Source organism: Nannobrachium achirus (genome assembly GCF_963921795.1).
Source record: "Nannobrachium achirus genome assembly, chromosome: 11".
Taxonomy (NCBI): Eukaryota; Metazoa; Chordata; class Actinopteri; order Myctophiformes; family Myctophidae; genus Nannobrachium; species Nannobrachium achirus.
The window spans coordinates 34,381,180-34,400,373 of record NC_137820.1 but is presented as its reverse complement, the minus strand read 5'-3'; the positions used below and the strand labels follow the sequence as shown (position 1 = coordinate 34,400,373).

The 19,194-nt window shown below is 44.0% G+C and overlaps 1 protein-coding gene across 2 annotated transcripts in view; it reads left to right on the top strand.

Moving 5' to 3' along the window:
* nup205 (nucleoporin 205) overlaps positions 1–19,194 on the top strand; it is a 50,152-nt gene that overhangs the window by 18,953 nt on the left and 12,005 nt on the right. The window contains exons 18-32 of one of the 2 annotated variants that reach the window (XM_080737560.1): positions 6,649–6,769; positions 7,314–7,395; positions 8,316–8,480; positions 9,146–9,270; positions 9,625–9,739; positions 11,522–11,671; positions 12,504–12,578; positions 12,795–12,952; positions 13,447–13,527; positions 13,937–14,128; positions 14,778–14,985; positions 15,521–15,619; positions 16,738–16,883; positions 17,616–17,807; positions 18,814–18,932. In XM_080737560.1, the coding sequence (XP_080593686.1) occupies positions 6,649–6,769; positions 7,314–7,395; positions 8,316–8,480; positions 9,146–9,270; positions 9,625–9,739; positions 11,522–11,671; positions 12,504–12,578; positions 12,795–12,952; positions 13,447–13,527; positions 13,937–14,128; positions 14,778–14,985; positions 15,521–15,619; positions 16,738–16,883; positions 17,616–17,807; positions 18,814–18,932 (2,028 nt within the window). Of the gene's footprint in view, positions 1–6,648; positions 6,770–7,313; positions 7,396–8,315; positions 8,481–9,145; positions 9,271–9,624; positions 9,740–11,521; positions 11,672–12,503; positions 12,579–12,794; positions 12,953–13,446; positions 13,528–13,936; positions 14,129–14,777; positions 14,986–15,520; positions 15,620–16,734; positions 16,884–17,615; positions 17,808–18,813; positions 18,933–19,194 lie in introns of both variants that reach the window. The other variant, XM_080737559.1, reaches the window with a different exon arrangement.

Genomic DNA, 19,194 nt, shown 5'->3' with positions numbered 1-19,194 from the left:
GGGGTTAATCCGACGCGTCGACGAATCGTTTTATAGTCTACTTTGTGTAAAAAAAAAAGAAAAAAAAAAGTGTTGCTTTAAACCACGTCAACATAATAGAATAATACATTAACACGTTGCAAGCCGCGGCAGAACCCTCTGAACAGAGGTAGCGCCGAAGAAATAAGCCATTTATTTACAAACATGTTTTAAAAAAACAAAGCCCACATGATAACAACACGTACTGGAGTGCTCGACACAGCGTACATATTCATCCTGCAGAGGTCGGCGATCTTACTTTGGCGAGGCGGAGGGGAGATCAATTCCATTCGTTTACGTGCGGCGAAGCAGGGAAAGGAGCGATAGAGAAGCGGCGCCCGAACGTGATTGAAACCGCGATCCACGAACAGAGACAAAGACCAGCCATCTTGTTTGAGCTTCTTGCTGAGTTTCAACACTGGGGAGAGGATGAGGCTCCTCCTGGCCAGCCATCCATCCAGAATGTGAGTCAACGGCGTGGCCTGCTGGATATTAGGAGTATCACACCCAGCACCAGAAAATGACTGTCAGAGCATATTAACCCTTTCAGATCGCTCCAAAAAGACACAGAGAAGAATTTCCGATGTTTTTTTTTTTTTTATTATAATTTATATCAAAAGTCCGGGAATAGACGGCGTGGCTGATGGGACCCAGTAGGAAGTCCGAGGGAGTACGGCCAGGCTTAGAAGGTGTTAAGAGATGAATTGAATACAGTGTTTTCGGTGATATCGGTGCGCGAGCACACATGTTATCTGCATAGCAGTGTACAACCATAGAGTTATAACACACCGTTAAAACAAATAAAACATCTCCGCTGTTTCAACTCTGCCCCGTCTCTCTGCACTGTCTGCAGCGTGCAGTAGAGATGAGACATTCGCGAACGATTCCGCTCTCTTGAACGGCTCTTTTAAATGAACGATGGGATCCAGTCCGCAGTCGCGGGACACAGAGCACTGACAGAGTAATGAGTCAGTGTCGAGAACGAATTCATTTCAGAAACTGATCATAAAAAAATGGAGGCACAGCTCCCAGCTAGAGCCCTCAGTGTGGACATGTCATGGACGCAAACACAGCGAAACACAATCATTCATCATGGATTACTTTAATTAGAAAATGTAACTTGTAGCCTACACTTGTGTATGTTAATTTGACTTTAGAAGATTGTTTACTACTTCGTGGACGCGCGTTTGTGCTGTGGCAGGTTATTTAATATGGGATTTTGACAGCGTGCTTCCTCCTCTTAACGGAACACTGTCCCGGCTCTGAATGTTTTAACGAAGCGGCGGTTCTGAACCGTTCTGGCCGTTCCGTCTCACTTTCAACCCGACGCTGGTGCGAGACAATAAATAACTGTTCGCCAATTGCTACTTCTCATTGGAAGTACATGACAGCACACCACCAGTCCAGCAGTGCACCGCAGTACTGGCAGTAGTAGGCTATAACTGGTGATATAAAAAAATATATATTTTCGCTTCGACTCAAACAATTGGCGTCGATTCCCGGGGCTTAAAACGACGCGTCGATTCGTCGATTTTTAGAAGACACCCCTAAATAATATACATGTACATATTTAAGAACTTCAGTTAATTCTTTTGGAACAGTGTTTTCTAGTGTGATGTGAGCGGTGCTAACCAATTCTACTTCTGGTTTGATCTGTATGTACAGTATGTCTGTCCCCCACTTGACCCAACATTGATCTGTATGTCTGTCTGCTTGGCCCACCATTGGCCAAGCTTTGCGCGACACTAAAAGCCACCGCTCTCTTCACACTGGGTGTAATTTTTTATATCAACCAATTGACGCAAACATCGATTAGTCTGACTTGGCCCCATTTTATTCATCATACAAAGGTGTCATGCAGAAAAAAAGAAAATGGCACGTCTACCAAGATGTAGGCCATGCTTCGGGGCCCGGACAAAGCCAGATGTTAGAGATTAGCTCAACCGCTCAAAAAATTGGTAGTGGGCATCCTCACTTTGTACAAACCTTGAATTCCATTTTTGGACAAAGGCTGACGTCAGCAACAACACCTTCATTAGGAACACATGGTACAGTATATGATCACGCAAAGGTAAAAAAAAGAAAACCCTTCCCTTAGTGAACACCATTTATTCTCCTTGTGGAGTAACGTTACACAGCTAAAATGACCATCGAGCTATCCCTCGATGAGAAGATTGCAGAAATGCAACTCAAAGTGAAACTTCTCACGGGGGAAATGAGGGCCCACGACGACAGTGCCCAGGTGACCATCCAGCAGAACAAAGAGACCATCTCTCGACTCCGGAGGACCAACAAGGAGCTGCACAAGGAGCAGGTGGAGTTTCACGCCGAGACCTACCGCAACACGTCGGGCAAGATGTCCGTCGCCATGCTGAAGGAGGAGTGCATGTCTAAGAGGAAGCAGCTGAACGCCATGACGTACGCCACGCAGGTGGCCCGCCGGCGCCTGGACGACCTCAGGCTGCAGTACCAGAGCTCGAAGCCGGGGCGCTGCAAGGCGGAGGAGCGCGGGCGCAAGACGCAGGAGGACACCCGGAGGCTGTGCGGGCTGGACAACAGCCTGGTGAAAACTCAGCTCAAATTCTACGAGGCGGAGGACATCGCCAGAGGCTACTTCAAGATCAAAAACGACCTGCAGTCGGCGAGCCTGAGCTTCCAGAACCAGCTGGATGGCCTGGAAGCCAGCATCCGGGAGAAGAGGGAGGAGCTCCGCAGACTGCAGGTGATGAACGACGACGCCCAGGCCTCCACGGAGGCGGCGGAGAGGGAGCTGCGGCGGCTGGAGGAGACGCTCTCTCAGGAGCGCGAGGAGAGGAAGCGCATTCTGGACGCCTGCAGAGAACGGCTCGAGGAGCGCAAGGCTCAGGTTGAGACGTCGGTCAAGACGGCCGTGGGCGTGCACCACAAGACGCAGCAAAGAGCCGTTTTCCGATTCCTCAAGGGCCTTTCCGGAGTCACGGATGTGCAGGAGTTTGTGGAGACCTTTGTCGCTCAGGATGAGGAACTGGCAGTCCTAGAGAGGACCAACATTCGGAAAGCGGGGGTTTTGCTGGAGCTCAATGCCAAGAAGCGGCAGGTGGATAAGGACTTTGAGGATCTGAAGGCCTCCTTGAAGGCAAAACGTTCCAGAGAAAAAAGGATGTTGCAGGGGCCCTTGATTAAACTGTCCACCTCAGAGGAGCAGTACGAGGAAGCCAAATTGCATATGACGAACCGTGATGAGACCCTGGCCAATGTGCACACCTTGTCCCAGCACCTGGCCGACCAACTGGAACACATTATTAATCAAGAGGCGGAAGAGTTGGAGAGGAAGGAGGCCGAAGAGAAATTGCAGCGTGAGCTCGAGGAGTTAAGAGAATTGGAGAGGGGGGACGAGGACATGGAGGAAGATGAAGACGGAGACGGAGACGTGACTGAGACCACTGTTGTTACACCACCGGTCCAGGGGTCGTGGAATCCAGTGTCTTTCATCGTAAATTTGCTCACGCGGTGCGAGATTAAGCTAATTCAGCTGCAGGACGAGAACCTGGCCAACGAGGCGGAAAGAAGGAGCCGGCCAAAAGAAAAGAGAAAGAAATGGAAGCCACCGAAGCGCCAGAAGCAGGCGTCCGAAGACCACATCGGCAGATTACTCGGTAAAGACATACGACCAGATGATAGCTGGAGATGAAGAGGAGATAGCACTGGATGGCCGCGGTCTGTGTTGGAATTCACGGTGCAGTTTGAGGGATTTGAGCCACAAGATAACAAGGCTTTCGAGGATGATGAGGGGGATGCCGCAACGGGGCAGAAACAGGGAACTGAAGGCTTTTGAGGAAAACAAGAGCAGGAGAGCCACCATGTCAGACAGCGGTGCCACCCCTGGCCTTCTCACCATCTCCTCACTGGACCCGGCTGCCAAGAAGGAAAGATGGAAGCTGCAAGACGTCGAGGCTTTTAAGGACCACAAGGGGCGTAGAAACAGGGAACCGAAGGCACAAAGGTCTGGAGTGACCTGAGCCGACACCAGGAAACCTCAGAGGAAGTATTTTGAATGTTCTGTTTAATCACGGTAAAAAACTTTAAAAACTAAATAAAATAACTATTTTGAAATGTTGACCTCAATTGAGTTTGAGCAGGAGAGCCCGTGGAAGTGCTCCACTTTCTTGACCTTTCATAATGTTTCATGTATTGGCGTCTCATTTTAAAATCCCAAAGGCTTATTTAAAACGAGCACATTGGAGTGACATTGAACTGTGCAGCAACAATATATATATATATATATATATATATATATATATATATATATAGCGTGCGCCGTGCGCACACACAAAAGATAATAATAAGAATAGTACTGGACTGTAATGATAAATACAAATAAAGTTAGAAGTAAGAAACAGGTTAAGGCTAAATAAGAATAGGTTTATACATTCTAACCATCTTTAAACCCCTCTTTGCAGCAACAGGTAATGTGCAGAAAGGATTATATGATTTAATACAACATTATGCACAGTTAATTAAGATGAAATCACGTTTTATACATCAAAGCTCGGCTCAACCCATCCACCAGTATCAAAATCAGGCTTTATTTGTGTAAAGTGGGTGAAAAGTTTCTTTTGTGGTTTCTTTTTAAGCGGTGCTCCTAGAAGGATCTAAGCTCCGACATTTGTCTTTGTCCAGGCTCTGAAGCGTGGCCTGCATTATGGCACAAAGCACTCAAAGTTTGTTGTACGTCCGGGGTCACATTGGACAAGCTTAGCGTAATTAACTCATAAATGGCACAGCTCTCTTCACACTGAGTGTGATTTTCCCATTGTTTTGCAGTATTCCAAGAGAAGAGAGTCACTGTACATTTCTCCACAAACGTTCAATAACGACGTTTCTGGAAAAAACATAAATTGCACTTCAACGGTTTAGAGGTTAAGATTAGGTTTTAAGTTTAAGTTGAGGTGTTTTTCTCAGGAAGGATTACGAAAGTCTTGACATCTCATTACTCTGACTACGTGGCTATGCGTGCGGTTAGGGTTAGGTAGGGTTAGAGACTTTGATATATTGTTGTGACCAACAATATAGGGAATGTGTGCTTTCACCATCTTGTTTTTAAAGAATAATCTGTAATTATGTTTTATTATTTAAGTTGATTTAATTATTCTGAGACTGCAAGGCAGAGTGGTCTATTTCTCAGAGTCCGGGATTTGTTTCCCGCATACCATTATGTTTTGCATTGGTTAAAGGTTGTATTTTAGGGTTTAAAAAAAAAGTCTAACTGCTTTAAAGGTAGGCTAAGTGATTTTATTTCAGTTTCAGGAAAACCTGTCACGAAACTGCTTTTTTTCCTCACAGGGGATAAGTCTGAAGTCCAAACACTATAGTAACTAGTACTATCATAACGTGGACCCATTTTCTTATTATTTGAATTAAATCACTTACCCTACCTTTAAGGGCTAAATCCTATTTTGTTCAGGGGTCTGGTTTGGCTAGTCTCCGTGTTCCATTTAGTGTTTTGTCACCTGGGACCTGGGGGTCAGGTGTGACCCCTGCCTCTATGTCCATCAGTGTCTTGGCACCGAGGGTGTCAAGGCACTGATGGGTCTGGGGGGCCTATTGGTCCTATTGTTACGAGTCAAATCTGAACTGAAGGTGGTGTTATTTTCTAACTTGTTGAGACTATCTATGGGTGGAAAGCCCCCCTACTGTCAGCTATTTAATCAATGGGTGTTGAATGAGCTTGATGTGAGTTTAGGCTGGTAAACCATGTTTAAATCTACCAAATACGTTGTCAAGCTTTGTTATCCATTGTTTTTCCTGGTGTTTTCTCTGCCTCGTGGACCAATTTGGATTGTGTTCTAGTCTAGACCAGTCACAGTCATGGCTTTTATTCTGTGTGTTTTGAAATGTAGTATGATCAATAATGTAGTTTGCCTAGCATTAATGATATTGTATCTGTGTGTTGATTTAGTCTATCCGATAATTTGTTTCCCCCACATATTGTAGGGCGCATTTAGTGCATGTTATCAAGTAAACACAGTAAAATAGCAGATATACAAGCTCACAAGCGCGGCACCGAGTGCCGCGCTGCGAGCTTGTAGATCTGCTATTTTTGAAAAAGTTGTGAACATGTGTGCAAATCTTTGAATATATATGTATTTTCAAAGCGAACGTTTGTAACTCAAATTTTGCTTCTGAGGGGTCCCTGGAACTAAATATTTTGGGATGGCCAAATAAATATCATTTTGGCTGTCCTTCACATGAAAAGGTTTGAGAACCACTGACAGTAGTCTCTCAAGAACAAACTAACTGAGCTCCAGTTAAGTGAAAAGGACCTTTTCGACGGCTAGCCAGATTGCTGACATAGAAACATAGGTTTTTCAAAAAATCTTAGAAGGATTCACACTTATAGAATCGGGTCAAATTTTCACGATTTTTCAAAAATAGCAGATCTACAAGCTCGCAGTGTGGCACTCGCTATTTTTCAATAGTTAAAGCATAAAATAATGATACACAATACTGTGTACCCGTTTTGAATGGGTTATTGTTCAAAATCTTCTCAAAAAAGATGCATGACAAGAAATGTAAGTGCAGTTGTTCTCCGTTACTTGTTGGTATGTTTCTATTTTGGGATGGATTGACTGTGTGTGTTGTCCCTGGCAGGTACCTGTGCCACAACAGCACCAACCCAGAGGCTGCCTTCCAGAGCGCCAAGATCCTGCGTCGCATCGCCCGATACCCCAACATTCAGATGAGGCTGGTGGGAGATTTCACACACAGCCCGGTATGCGTTCCACTTTAACACTATGGGGTATAAGCCCGGTATGCGTTCCACTTTAACACTATGGGGTATATGGGGTGCAACAGTTCATCGCTGATCTACAAGCTCACAACGCATCACATTGTGGCAAATTGTTGGCTTGTAGATCGGCTATTTTTGATATTCTTTACACAACACCTGTTGTCTGACCAAATATGATATAACACTTAGAAGGTGGACTAATCTATTCGTTGATATATAACAATGTAAAATGATATACGTGTGTATATTTTTAACTGCGCTTCTTGATTATTTAATTAATCAAAGAAGATAATCGGTAGTTACAGACTTATGTGACACAAACCCAACAAAAACCATGAATAATGGATAAAAGAGAGAAAAAAGGCAAATATTCTTCAGATCAAAATGTATTTTGTATCATGATCTGATGACTTGTGAGAACAGATTCTCATCATGTCTGTCTACCTACACTAGGAGGAGTCACAAACCTTCCTACCTTTATGAACCCCTTTTTTTAACTATCTTCCATTGTGCTTCTTTCCTGCAGGCTGTCAGTGACAAGCTGATGGCAGGTTTCGTAGAGTGTCTCGAAAACGAGGAGGCAGAAGAAGGCATAGAAAAAGGAGACGGTGAGTCTTCCTTCTGTTTTCCTCATCCTGATTTCTGTATCATCCGCTCTATTTTACTTTAAATGAATAGTCCACTGTCACATTTGTGGCTCTTTAATCAGTCTGGCATGAATGTTGATTGCTTGCTATTTTTCAGTCCCATTCTGATTCTGAACATTGTGCTTCCCTACCTTATCCTACAATACCCACGCTTGGTTCTCGAGCAGTTCGTGAGACCATCGCAGAGGGGAAATGGCTGTTGTATATGTTTGTGTGACTCCACTAATCCACAGAGGGTGCTTTCTATTCAAGCCTCTGACACAGAGAGAAAGAACGATAAATACATAGAGAATAAGGTTGAAAAACAGTGTAGCATTATGTTTTCTTTGCTACAGCATTCACACTAGGGCATTAACGACTTGTGATTTTTGCAAGTCGACTCGACTCAGTAAAAAGTTGAGTTGAAGTCGGCTTTAGCGTTTGATGACGTCATCACATCACAGACGACCCCCCAATTATTTTGGGGGGTCCCCGGATGATTAACTTAATGTGAAACATTGTTTTCTCACTCAATGTAAACAAACCAACATAAAGTTTAAGTGTATAGAGGGTATCTGCACATTTCTAAAGTGACAATTTAAGGACTTTTTAATACCTCTAAAATGGCAAATTAAACATTGTCCGATCTACATGCTCACAACGCCTCGCATCACGAGGCGTTGTGAGCATGTAGATCTGCTGTTTTCACAATAGAATTTTCTTTTTGTTTTTTGTTTTTTCAACTTCGACTTTCTCTGGTGGGAGTCGACTTGTGTAATGAAGTCGACTTGTCGACTTTTACGTTAATGCCCTAATTCAAACCCTGTCACTCTTCGCTCTCGGCATTAAATCTTTTCGACTCGTTCGGCCACGCTAATAGACCTCTCCTCTCCGAACCCCAGACTCAGACCCACAGAAGAAGGTGGCAAAGATCCGCCACGAGACCCAGATCCACATCCTCAACCTCCTCATCACTTCCCTGGAGCTGAAGGCACCCAACCTGTCCCTCTACCTGCTGGGCTACGAGGTCAAGAAGCCCGTCTCCTCCACCAACCTGCAGGACCCAGGTCAGACCACAGCTTGACGTGGTGGTGGTGATGATTTACATCAGGGGTCTTCAACATCAGGGGTCTTTCTCCTATTTTATATTAACCACTTGAACCCTAACGTCAATATTCAGAGAACTTTAGCCAAAAATAGCAGATCTACAAGCTCACAACGCCTCGCGCTGCAAGGCATTGTGAGCTTGTTGATAAACTATTTTCGGCAAAGAGGTTTCGTGTAGAGGGGGAAAAAAGCACACAAAGTACAGAGTGAAAGGTCAAGTTTATTAAGTATTGATGGTTCAAGTGGTTAAATATCTGAAAACACAAATTGACATGAATCCAAAATACACTGATGTACGAAAAGGTTGTGGGGGGTCCCTGCTTCATCTCTCTATCAACTAAGGGGTCCTTGGCCTGAAAACGTTGAAGGCCCCTGATTTACATATTAGATTCCTTGGTCAGATCCCAGGCTGTAGAATATGCTGTGCTAAGAGTTTGGAATATTTTAGAAGTGATACAGCCCCGTGTTGAAGGTGTATTTGTGAGGGCTAGGGACGTTAAAGTCAGCTGAAATTTGACTCTGCATTCAGAAGGTATTATTTATTTACAATTATGGATAATGTCATTTTGATAATACCGTGGCGGTAGCAAAGTTACTGAAGTATGAAGCTTTGTGTGTTTTGCAGGTGTTCTTGGGTGTCCGCGGAGCTGCCTGCACGCCATTCTGAGTCTGCTCCAGAGGGGCAGTGACAAGAGATCAGGGCCTGTACTCACAGGCCAAGCCCCACACCTGGCTGAGCTCTGCTACCAGGTACGTACTCTGACCCTGCACACTAGTGGTGCGTGGATAGGCTTTTGAGTTCATCCGAATCCATCCGCGCAAATTAATTATCCGCCAATTATCCAACCGCATTAATTATATTATCCAATTTATATATCCGCATCCATCCTCATCCGCATCTTCCATATGTCAAATTATTATTGTTTTCTGGTAGGCCTATTCCCAGAAATGCATTGATTTAGTCTACAGAATGCTGTCGCGGCACCCCAGGGTGACCCGTCACCCCGTACCCCTGACCTAGAAGAATGAATTGGCTGAGTTACCTGAATGAACTGAAATATTGAAGGGATTTTTTTTGCATTTTGTGTGTCATTCATCACTCAGGTCATCTACCAGCTGTGTGCCTACTCAGAAACATCAGGCCCCACCATGCGCTACCTGAGGACCAGCCAAGACTTCCTGTTCTCGCACCTGCAGCACCTGCCCTTCGTCCTGCCTGGTGAGTACACGCAGGGGCGTCACAAGGGGGGGAAAAGTGGGACTGAGTTACCAGGGCCCAAGGTGGAGGAGGGTGTTTTAATTATTCTATACTTTAGCTACCGGTATTGAAAAATAGCAGATATACAAGCTCACAGCGCGGCACCAATCTGCTATTTTTGAAAAGTCGTGAAAATGTGTGCAAATCTTTGAATATACATGTATGTATTTTTTAAGCGAACATTTGTAACTCAAATTTTGCTTCTGGGGGGGTCCCTGGACCTAAATATTTTGAGATGGGGGTCTGTGGCCAAATACATATCATTTTGGGGGTCCTTCACATGAAAAAGTTTGAGCACCACTGACATAGAAACATACGTTTTTCAAAAAACCTCAGAAGGATTTGAAATATTTAAAGACTTTCACAAACTTTCACGATTGCAATAGTTAAAGCACAGTGAATCCTTGTTCCCAGGGCCCAGAATTTTGTGCGACACCCCTGAGTACACGCCCACTTCCATCTAAACAAAACCATGATTGCCTGTGGTGATGAGAAGTTAATAGACCGTTTGTCAGCCTTCTGATTGGTCCCTGAGACTCCCTGACTGGCCAACCAGAAAAAATCATTCACTTTTTGCTATCGGGGGTGGAGTTTGTGCAGTGGAGAATGTTGCTTCAGGCTTTCAAAAACTGTCCGCACTGCGCGACACGGAGATCGGCCGGTACGGTGATAGCGACGGCAAGCGTCAAGCGATCTCGCTCATCATAACGAATAAGCTTCAACAAACTAGTTCACATGTACCTTATCAATGGTCTAAGAGTCACGATTGGGTACATATAATTTAAATGGGCAGAATTACGAAAAGCCAGCCTATTATGTGAGGAGAAACATTCTCTCTGTCCTCTTCCTAGTACCCAAGATGCAATGCGCTTCTCTTTCTATCTCTGATCCAGAGGATTAAACTAATTAAAACATTTATTTTTCGGGGGAAAACTACTGTTTTGCTATGTAATTACTGTACCTTTTTCTTCCCTTTTTATTAATATCACGTAGATGTGTTTTTTGTGGTACTTTATATAGCTGTAATGAGGCTATGAAGGGAAAAAAAATCGCATCCACTACCACTATAAAAGAATCTGCAAAGAGGATTCTGTCCCACTGGGATTAAACAAATTAAAACATATATTTTCGGGTAAATCCCCTGTTTTGCAATGTAACTACTGTACCTTTGTCTTCCCTTTTTATTAATATCACCTAGGTGTTTTTCCTTTGGTACTTTATATAGCTGTAATGAGGCTATGAAGGGAAAAAAAATCCCATCCACTTACACTATAAAAACAATCTGCCCAGGGTTAATGTCCCATCATAGTAACAGGGCAGAATGGGGCGGGATTTGCAAAAGGGTTTATTCATACTCCATTGTTCAAAGACTGGCTGAAAATGGCAAATCTGCAAGCTCACAGTGTGACGTGTTGTGTGCAAAATCATATTCGTGTAGCATGTTAATACAGGAGGCGAAGATACTTAGTTGGTATTTTCTAGGATTAGGCTACATACAAAGTCGAGGCAAAGTTGACGCAACCCCTGCATCTGGTGGTGAACGACTTAAATCCACGGAATTCGTCTCCTGCTCCTCGACTTCGCTCAAATTGAAATATTGTTGCCTTATTGTGAACGCACCTTTACAACTTCAGAATAATTGAGTGAAGAGTTTACATGTTTGTTTGATAGCACTTCCTTTCCAAAGGCTACAGATATGAGCAACACAGCGGTTACGCTAACATTAACATTTGTCCTCCTTAGGTGATGAGATCGCCGCTCTCTCCCAGATGTCGTGGCTGATGAAGACGGCGGCCATCGAGCTCCGGGTGACTTCACTAAACCGCCAGCGCTCTCACACGCAGCGCCTCGTCAGCCTGCTGCTGGACGACCAGCCACACACACAGCACGCAGGTACACTCAAATGTTATGTACACTAGGGCATTCATGAATAGTGATTTTTAGTATTCAAAGTATTCGAATAGTCGAAAATTCGACAGGACTGGCCAAACTGTCAAATATTAAGTAAGCAAGAGGCAAACATTGTGAAAATAGCCGATCTACATGCTCACAACGCCTCGCGTTGCGAGGCGTTGTGAGCATGTAGAGCTGCTATTTTCACAATATTTATCTGCGAAACCGAGTCACATTAAATGTACCTGTAATACCTACAATTCCAAGTGCTTGTCAGGGTGGGGGTCCCCAGTTCAAATATGTTTATTTTGGGGGTCACAGCTTAAAAAGGTTTGAGAACCCCTGGTATAGAGCATTAACAAATTCATCCACCAGGGGCATTGACAGCTCATTCTTATGACTTCCTATCTATCCAAGCTTTATAAACTATATATTATAGAAAACAATATAAAAATAAGCGAATATTCGACTTCGGTGAACAACGTCGAATAGTGACTTTGATATTCGAATATTCGAATATTTGGTGAATGCCCTAATGTACACCCGCAGCATGCAGGTTCACACACACACCACGCAGGTACTGCATGGGAGCCTGTGAGGTCTATGTCACATACACAAACACGCAAACACATTGAAATATACCCTCGTAGCTTGCTCTTGAACACAGAATCAAGCAAGTGTGAGGTTTGTTGATACTCTGGATGTTAAATCTTTGCCAACTACAGCATGCTAAATAATATATTTTTTTTTAACTGAATGTTTCTTATATTGCTTACAAAATCATGCATGTTGACTTTTTAATATAAAGTTCCTTTCTCCTTTCTCTTCCCAGCTGATGGCGAGTCAGGAATGGAGGAAGAGACCAGATCTTTCAGTGGTTTCTTGCATTTTGACACAGTCTCTAAAGGTAATTAGTATTAGTATCGGTGTTGGTGGTGGTGGTGTTGATGCTGCTACAATGTCTTGAGGAACCAGAACAAAATATTTTCGATAAGATGTACACACTTTGAACCTTGAAGCTAAGCTGTAACTTAGCATACATGTTAATGGAATGGCTCCCGTTTTAAACTGGAATCATTTGCAAACCAATGTTGTTTCATCCGTCCTTGAATGATGTCCTCAGTGCGCAGGAAGCTGCTGAGCGTGCTGGATGCCATCAACTTCTGCCAGGACGTCCCCGAGCTTCTCCAGCTGGAGTTCTTTGAGCGCACCCAGATAGAGCAGGTGATCTCCAACTGTGAGCACGTCAACGAGCAAGGCCACACCGTCTGCAACGTTAAGGTATGTCTTTTCATGACCGCTCTCCCCCTCATTTATAGTGATAAAAATGATTTAATTCATCGTAATATCGTCCTCCGTCATATCCGGTACCATTTAAACCCTCTATTGGTAAAACGTACTTAAAATATACATTCTTGATACAGTCTTTTTTTCACTGTACCAAATTTCTTTGCCAAAAAATTGCCGAATCACAAGTCCACAATGTGTCGCGTTGCGACGTGTTGTGAGCTTGTACATCTGCTATTTTTTGTCAAATGTTCCGCCCATGATAATGGATGTTGGGGATATTTTGATTATCGCGATAATATCCTAAATCGAGATTTCTTTGGACACAATAATCGTGATATGACATTTTCAGATCGTCCCATCCCTACCCCTCACCCTTGCCCCCCATGGGTACTCCAAGTACCCTTTTCAATATTTGACTTGTTTATGTTTCATCTTACACGGATGCGAGATCCTCCTTTCTCATGTTTTCGAAATGCTCCGAACAGCTGCTTCATCGCGTGTTGGTCGCCGAGGTGAACGCCCTGCAAGGAATGGCAGCCATTGGACAGAGACCCCTGCTAATGGAGGTGAGCGTGCTGCTGTTTATGGAGAGGCCTGTTCAGTCAGATGGATGCACTGACTCAACATTAATGACATGTACCGTATAGTGGCTGGCTGGCTGGTCCTTTTTACTGGCAGGTGTCTTGAGGCAAAGTTACAGTAGAGTTTTGTGTTACTGGATGAAGGCTTGGCGAGGATGTCAAAGAATGGTAATAATCCAATATTCAGTCTGCCTTGAAGAGATTATTGACATACTGTAGTTCTCAAACAACAAAGTAACAATCAAGGTCTGACTCGGCATAATAACTCAAGAATGGACAGTCTGATTTGAATGAACCTCAGGAATGATCAGTAGGCTGCCGCAAAAAGAGATGATTAACGTTTTTGGGTTGAATTGAATTGTTCTTGGTTTCTCATCTTTTCTCGATGTCTCAGGAGGTGAACTCCATCCTGCAGCAGGTGGTGGAGCGCAACCGCGTGCGTCGGAGCCTGAGCGCCAAGCGTCACGCGCTGCAGTCCTGGAGGAGCCTGGTGGAGACACTGCTGACCGCCTGCCCCACTGACCTCATCCCTGCTGACGACAGGCAGCTCATCATCAGAGACCTGCTGCTGGACCTGCATGACAAGGTCAGGGGGGGAGTAAGCTGGCCATTCGCTTCAGAAGGGCGGGGATACACTAGCGGAGAAACTCTCCGACCAGTAGCATTTGCCTCGCAACGCGTTGTGAGCATATAGATCTGCTATTTTCACGATAGAACCGTGTTATACAAAACGTTATACAAAACTGAGAAGGTTATATATCGTCACTGTCGGGCAGAAACCTCGTATCTCCAAGTTTCAAATGTGTACGTTTTTTCGCGAAGTAAAGCTCTGCTTCATCAGACAAGGCAGTCGCACAAAAGTAGTGAAAACTGCAGATCTACAAGCAAGCACACAACGCCTCGCACTGCGAGGGGTTGTGTGCTTGTAGATCGGCTGCTTTCACTAGTTTAGTTAATTTTTTTAAATGATAAAAACGAACGGTTTTGGACATACAAGGTTTCCACCCGACAACGACGATATGCTTGTTATATGAGATACTTAAAAGTGTGGTTCCTGTGGAAATAAGCCTCGGCTTTCTAGGATCTCCTTTTAGTTGACCTTGTACCAGTGATTTGTACTGTCATGAAACTGTACTTTTTTCCTATTGCAAACTTCTAATAAATTCTTCAATCAATCAAGAAAAGGTTGAGAACCACTGCCTTAAAGCATTGTCCTGCCCTCTGTGCCTCCTCAGGTGTTATCTGAAGACGCAGCTGGGGAGCTGATGCCCATCGTTGCCGGTGCGGTCTTCACCCTGACGGCCCAGCTCAGCCAATCGGTGCTGTCGGAGCACCAGCAGGGGGTGGGGCTAGACGGCGGGGCGTCCTCGGGCTTCGCTTCCATCGCCAACTCTGCTCTGCACCTCATCCTGCGCAAGCTGCTGGACTTCATCCTCTGTACAGGTGAGTGGAGTGATGGCATTCTGACTTAATGTGTAGTTCTTATTTAAAGAGGTGGTAGTGCCATAGTTTTGTACTTTTTCTGTTTTGTATGTATGTGTCTATGGAGTTAACATTACTCTAATAGACCCCCAGATGTGGTTATAATGTGGAAATTTGCCTTCCCTGTGCATTTTTGGCTGAAAGCCTCTTGAGTCAAAAGGCCCAATCAAAAAACACTGACTAACTCATTGTCTGCCCCCTCCCGAGTTTCCAGAATTATTCCCGTACCCCGCCGCTGCCGCGCCCGAGTTTCCCGAGTTTTTTTTATTTCAAAGGATTATTGACCGGTATCTGTATCCGTTATGGCACCCCATCTTTAAATGATATCATTTTCAAAGGATTATTGACCGGTATCTGTATCCGTTATGGCACCCCATCTTTAAATGATATCATTTTCAAAGGATTATTGACCGGTATCTGTATCCGTTATGGCACCCCATCTTTAAATGATATCATTTTCAAAGGATTATTGACCGGTATCTGTATCCGTTTCTAGGCGGTGGATTTCAGCGTCTGCGTGCGCACCTGTACGGCTCTCTGCTCTACTACCTTCAAATCGCCCAGAAACCCGATGAGCCCGACACGCTACAGTCAGGTCTGTATGCACACACACACGCCTCTATGGACGAAGTGTAGAGATGGAAATGGTAGTTTAACTGTAATTCATCCTGAGGGAAGCTACTGTTAGAGATTGAATCTTGTCTTTTTCAAGAGTGTGAAGTCTAGATTGAAATACTTATTTAAACAATATGAAAGATAAGGAATAAAACTGATTACATTTAATCACCTTTACTCATGTGGACCTGTGGAGTGTCATGCTTTGAAGTGAGGGATTTGAAATGAGCTGAAATGTCTTAAATGTTGATGAAGTTTCGATCTTTATTTAACTGTAAACTCTTACCTGCCTTTCTCAAAGTATATTTAGTGTTTTCTTACTTTATTCATTCGTTCATTAATTTGTATATCAATATAGTTATGATTTGCATCATTCTTCCGCACTGGACCTTTGCATTTACACTGAAACAACGTATGCACTTCATGCATCTCAATTACTGTAACTAGGGGTGTAACGATATATTTTAACAACGATACGATACGCATCACGATACATGGTTGATGATACGATACATGGACGATATTGGTTCATTCATGGAGATTCGATGATTTAAAATCGATATAGTAACTATTTAGCAAAGACATTAGATCTTCGTGAAACGTGTCAATAGTGCACGTTTTTAAGGGAAAAATCTGTTATTATGGATAAATAAGTAACACTATGATTCTCTAGCAAATACGTGGACATTATATTTCAACACTTATGGACAAACCTGCACCTTGACATGAACACAGAGATTACACACTTATCAATAGACTAAGAGTAGCTATATAGAATGGAAAAGTAAAGCCCTCTTTTTCATTTTCCTTCTTAAAATTGCTAAATACAACGCAGAATTACTTAATTTCCATACAATCAATTATTTGCACTGCAAAACGATTCGATACCGATTATCTGCTTTGTAAAACGATACGATACAAAGCCAAAACGGTACGATATCTGCTTTTGCATATAGATATAGTAGATCATTGCAAATTTAAATAGATTTTTCGATTCAGTTACTATATTGTTACACCCCTAGCTGTAACCAATGAAAATGTCTCCCTGCAGGATCATTAAGTGCAATCTATCTATTCTTATCCAATGTGCAACAGCAGGCAAGTCTATGTGGGAGCGTCTGACAGCTCCTGAAGACGGTTTCTCCAAGCTGCAGAGAGAGAACCTGGCCATCATTGAGAGCTACGGCACGGCCCTCATGGAGGTGGTGTGTCGCGATGCCTGCGACGGGCACGAGATCGGACGGGTACGAGCAGCACCATGCACTGGAGTCTGACCCCTGGCTTCTACTCATTTGCTGCTCAACAACGTTTTAGGCTCATTATCCTCATATTGCTTAATCCAGGGGTCTTCAACGTTTCAGGACAAGGACCCCTTAGTTGCGAGAGAGATGAAGCAGGGACCCCCACAAGATTCCATATAGTTTCATTGTTTGACAACACTATGTATCCTTAATATATTTTGGATTCATGTCAATTTCAGATATTTAACCACTTGAACCGTCCATACTTAATAAACTTGACCTTTCACTCTGTACTTAGTCTGCTCTTTTTCCCCTCTACACCAAACCTCTTTGCCGAAAATAGCCGATCTACAGCTTGTAGATCTGCTGTTTTTGGCTAAAGTTCTTGGAATATATTATGGACGCTAGCGTTCAAGTGGTTAATATAAAAAATAGAGAAAAAATGTTTCTATCACTCAGATTTGGAGGACCCCCTGTAGTAACTCTGAGGACCTCCTAGGGGTCCCGGACCCCCTGTTGAAGACCCCTGGCTTAATCATAATTATTTTTCACAATAGAATTGTTTAATACAAAGTGTAATGCCTCAACTCTTAGTGGTCGTAGGATATGGCGTTCCCCAGTTAAATTAGGTTTAATTTTGGGGGTCACAGCCTGATAAGGTTGAGGACCACTGCTCTAGAACACCTGTCTCCCGGCGTTTCCTCTGATGTTCCTCTCTCTCTGTGTGTACCACAGATGCTGGCGTTGGCTGTGCTGGACAGGATCCTGTCCATCGACCGGCAGAGCCAGTGGCTGGTGTACGTGTGTAACAGCGGCTACCTGCGGGTGCTGGTGGAGAGCCTGAGGCAGGACGACGTGGCCCTGCAGAGCCTGCTCACGCCACAGCCCCCGCTCCTCAAACCACTGTACATCTACGAGAGCAAGATGGTGAGGAGAGGAGACCAGGGTTTTAGAGTTGACTCTTTTAATGCCATTTAGGTTGTTTACAGTCTGCCTTCAAAAGGGGACTTAAGACCGTTCTTTTTAACTCATCCACTACATTGGACGAGTTTGACGAGCTATAGTTATGGGTCCACTCTGCTTATGACGAATATGACGAGCTATCAATTAGCTTTAATAACTATAAAACAAAAAAGTATGATCGCCGATTCGCCGTCCATAGCGCTCTGTGGACCCGCCCTATTCACAAAAAACGGATCTGGATGTTCCAGAACGGAAATGGGGGGGCGGGACAACGACGCCTGTATCCTGTCTGCCGAAATGTCATCCGGTTCAATGTTGTGCAACACCAGCGTGGCGCTCCGTCGGTTTCGCTTTGAGCGATGGAAGGCTGTAGTGCTTTGTTGCTTACCCTGCCTGGATCGTATTGTGAATGCAATCGGTGAACCATCGCGCAATGGATTCGCGCGCGCGCCCACGTTAAAGGTAGGCAAAATCCTGGCGGTGTGGACCCTCAGAAGGGTCTTAAAAATAGCGGTGGGTGAGTTAATAAGGCATTTGCCTAGAAGGACCTTTTTTGGTTGCCTTTGGTGCTTCTTAATCCTCTCTTGTGTGCTTTTAAATTTTAATTTGAGCTGTGTATAATAGGTGTGCACTGTTCTTGATTTTCTGATTTAACTATTTTGTACCTTTTTAGTCCTTTTTGTTGGTTTTGTTTGCTTCTGCTTCATTTATTTGCCATTTTAATGTAGCACTTTGAGATTTTGTTTCAAAATATAAAGTGCGTTACAAATAAAAATGTATTATTATTATTATTATTGCTCACGCCACAGCCCCCCGCTCCTCAAACCACTTTACATATACGAGAGAGATAATCTCACAAAACCACTGGACTGATCGGCACCAAATTGACATTGAAAACGTTTGAGAACCACTGGCCATACACTACCAATGAAATCAACATTGTGTGGTGTGTTTCCTGCTGTGTGTTCAGGCCCTGCTGACCCGCGTGGCCAAGACGTGCCAGGGGGCCGTGGAGCTGCTGCGCTGTGGCCTGGTCTCCCAGCTGATCGAGTGTCAGGTGTTCGACATGGTCCCTGACAGCGACCACAGGTAACTACACGCTCTCTGACTGACCCACACAGTTGTCTTCAACGTTTTCAGGTCAAGGACCCCTTAGTTGAGAGAGAGATGAAGCAGGGACCCCCACAACCCTTTCATAGATTCCATATACTGTAGTTTCATCGTTTGACAGCACAATCATCAGTGTATTTTAGATTCATGTCGATTTGTGTTTTCAGATATTTAACCACTTGAACCGTCAATACTTAAAGGGGAAGACCACCCATTTTCAATATTGAACTATGTCATTAAT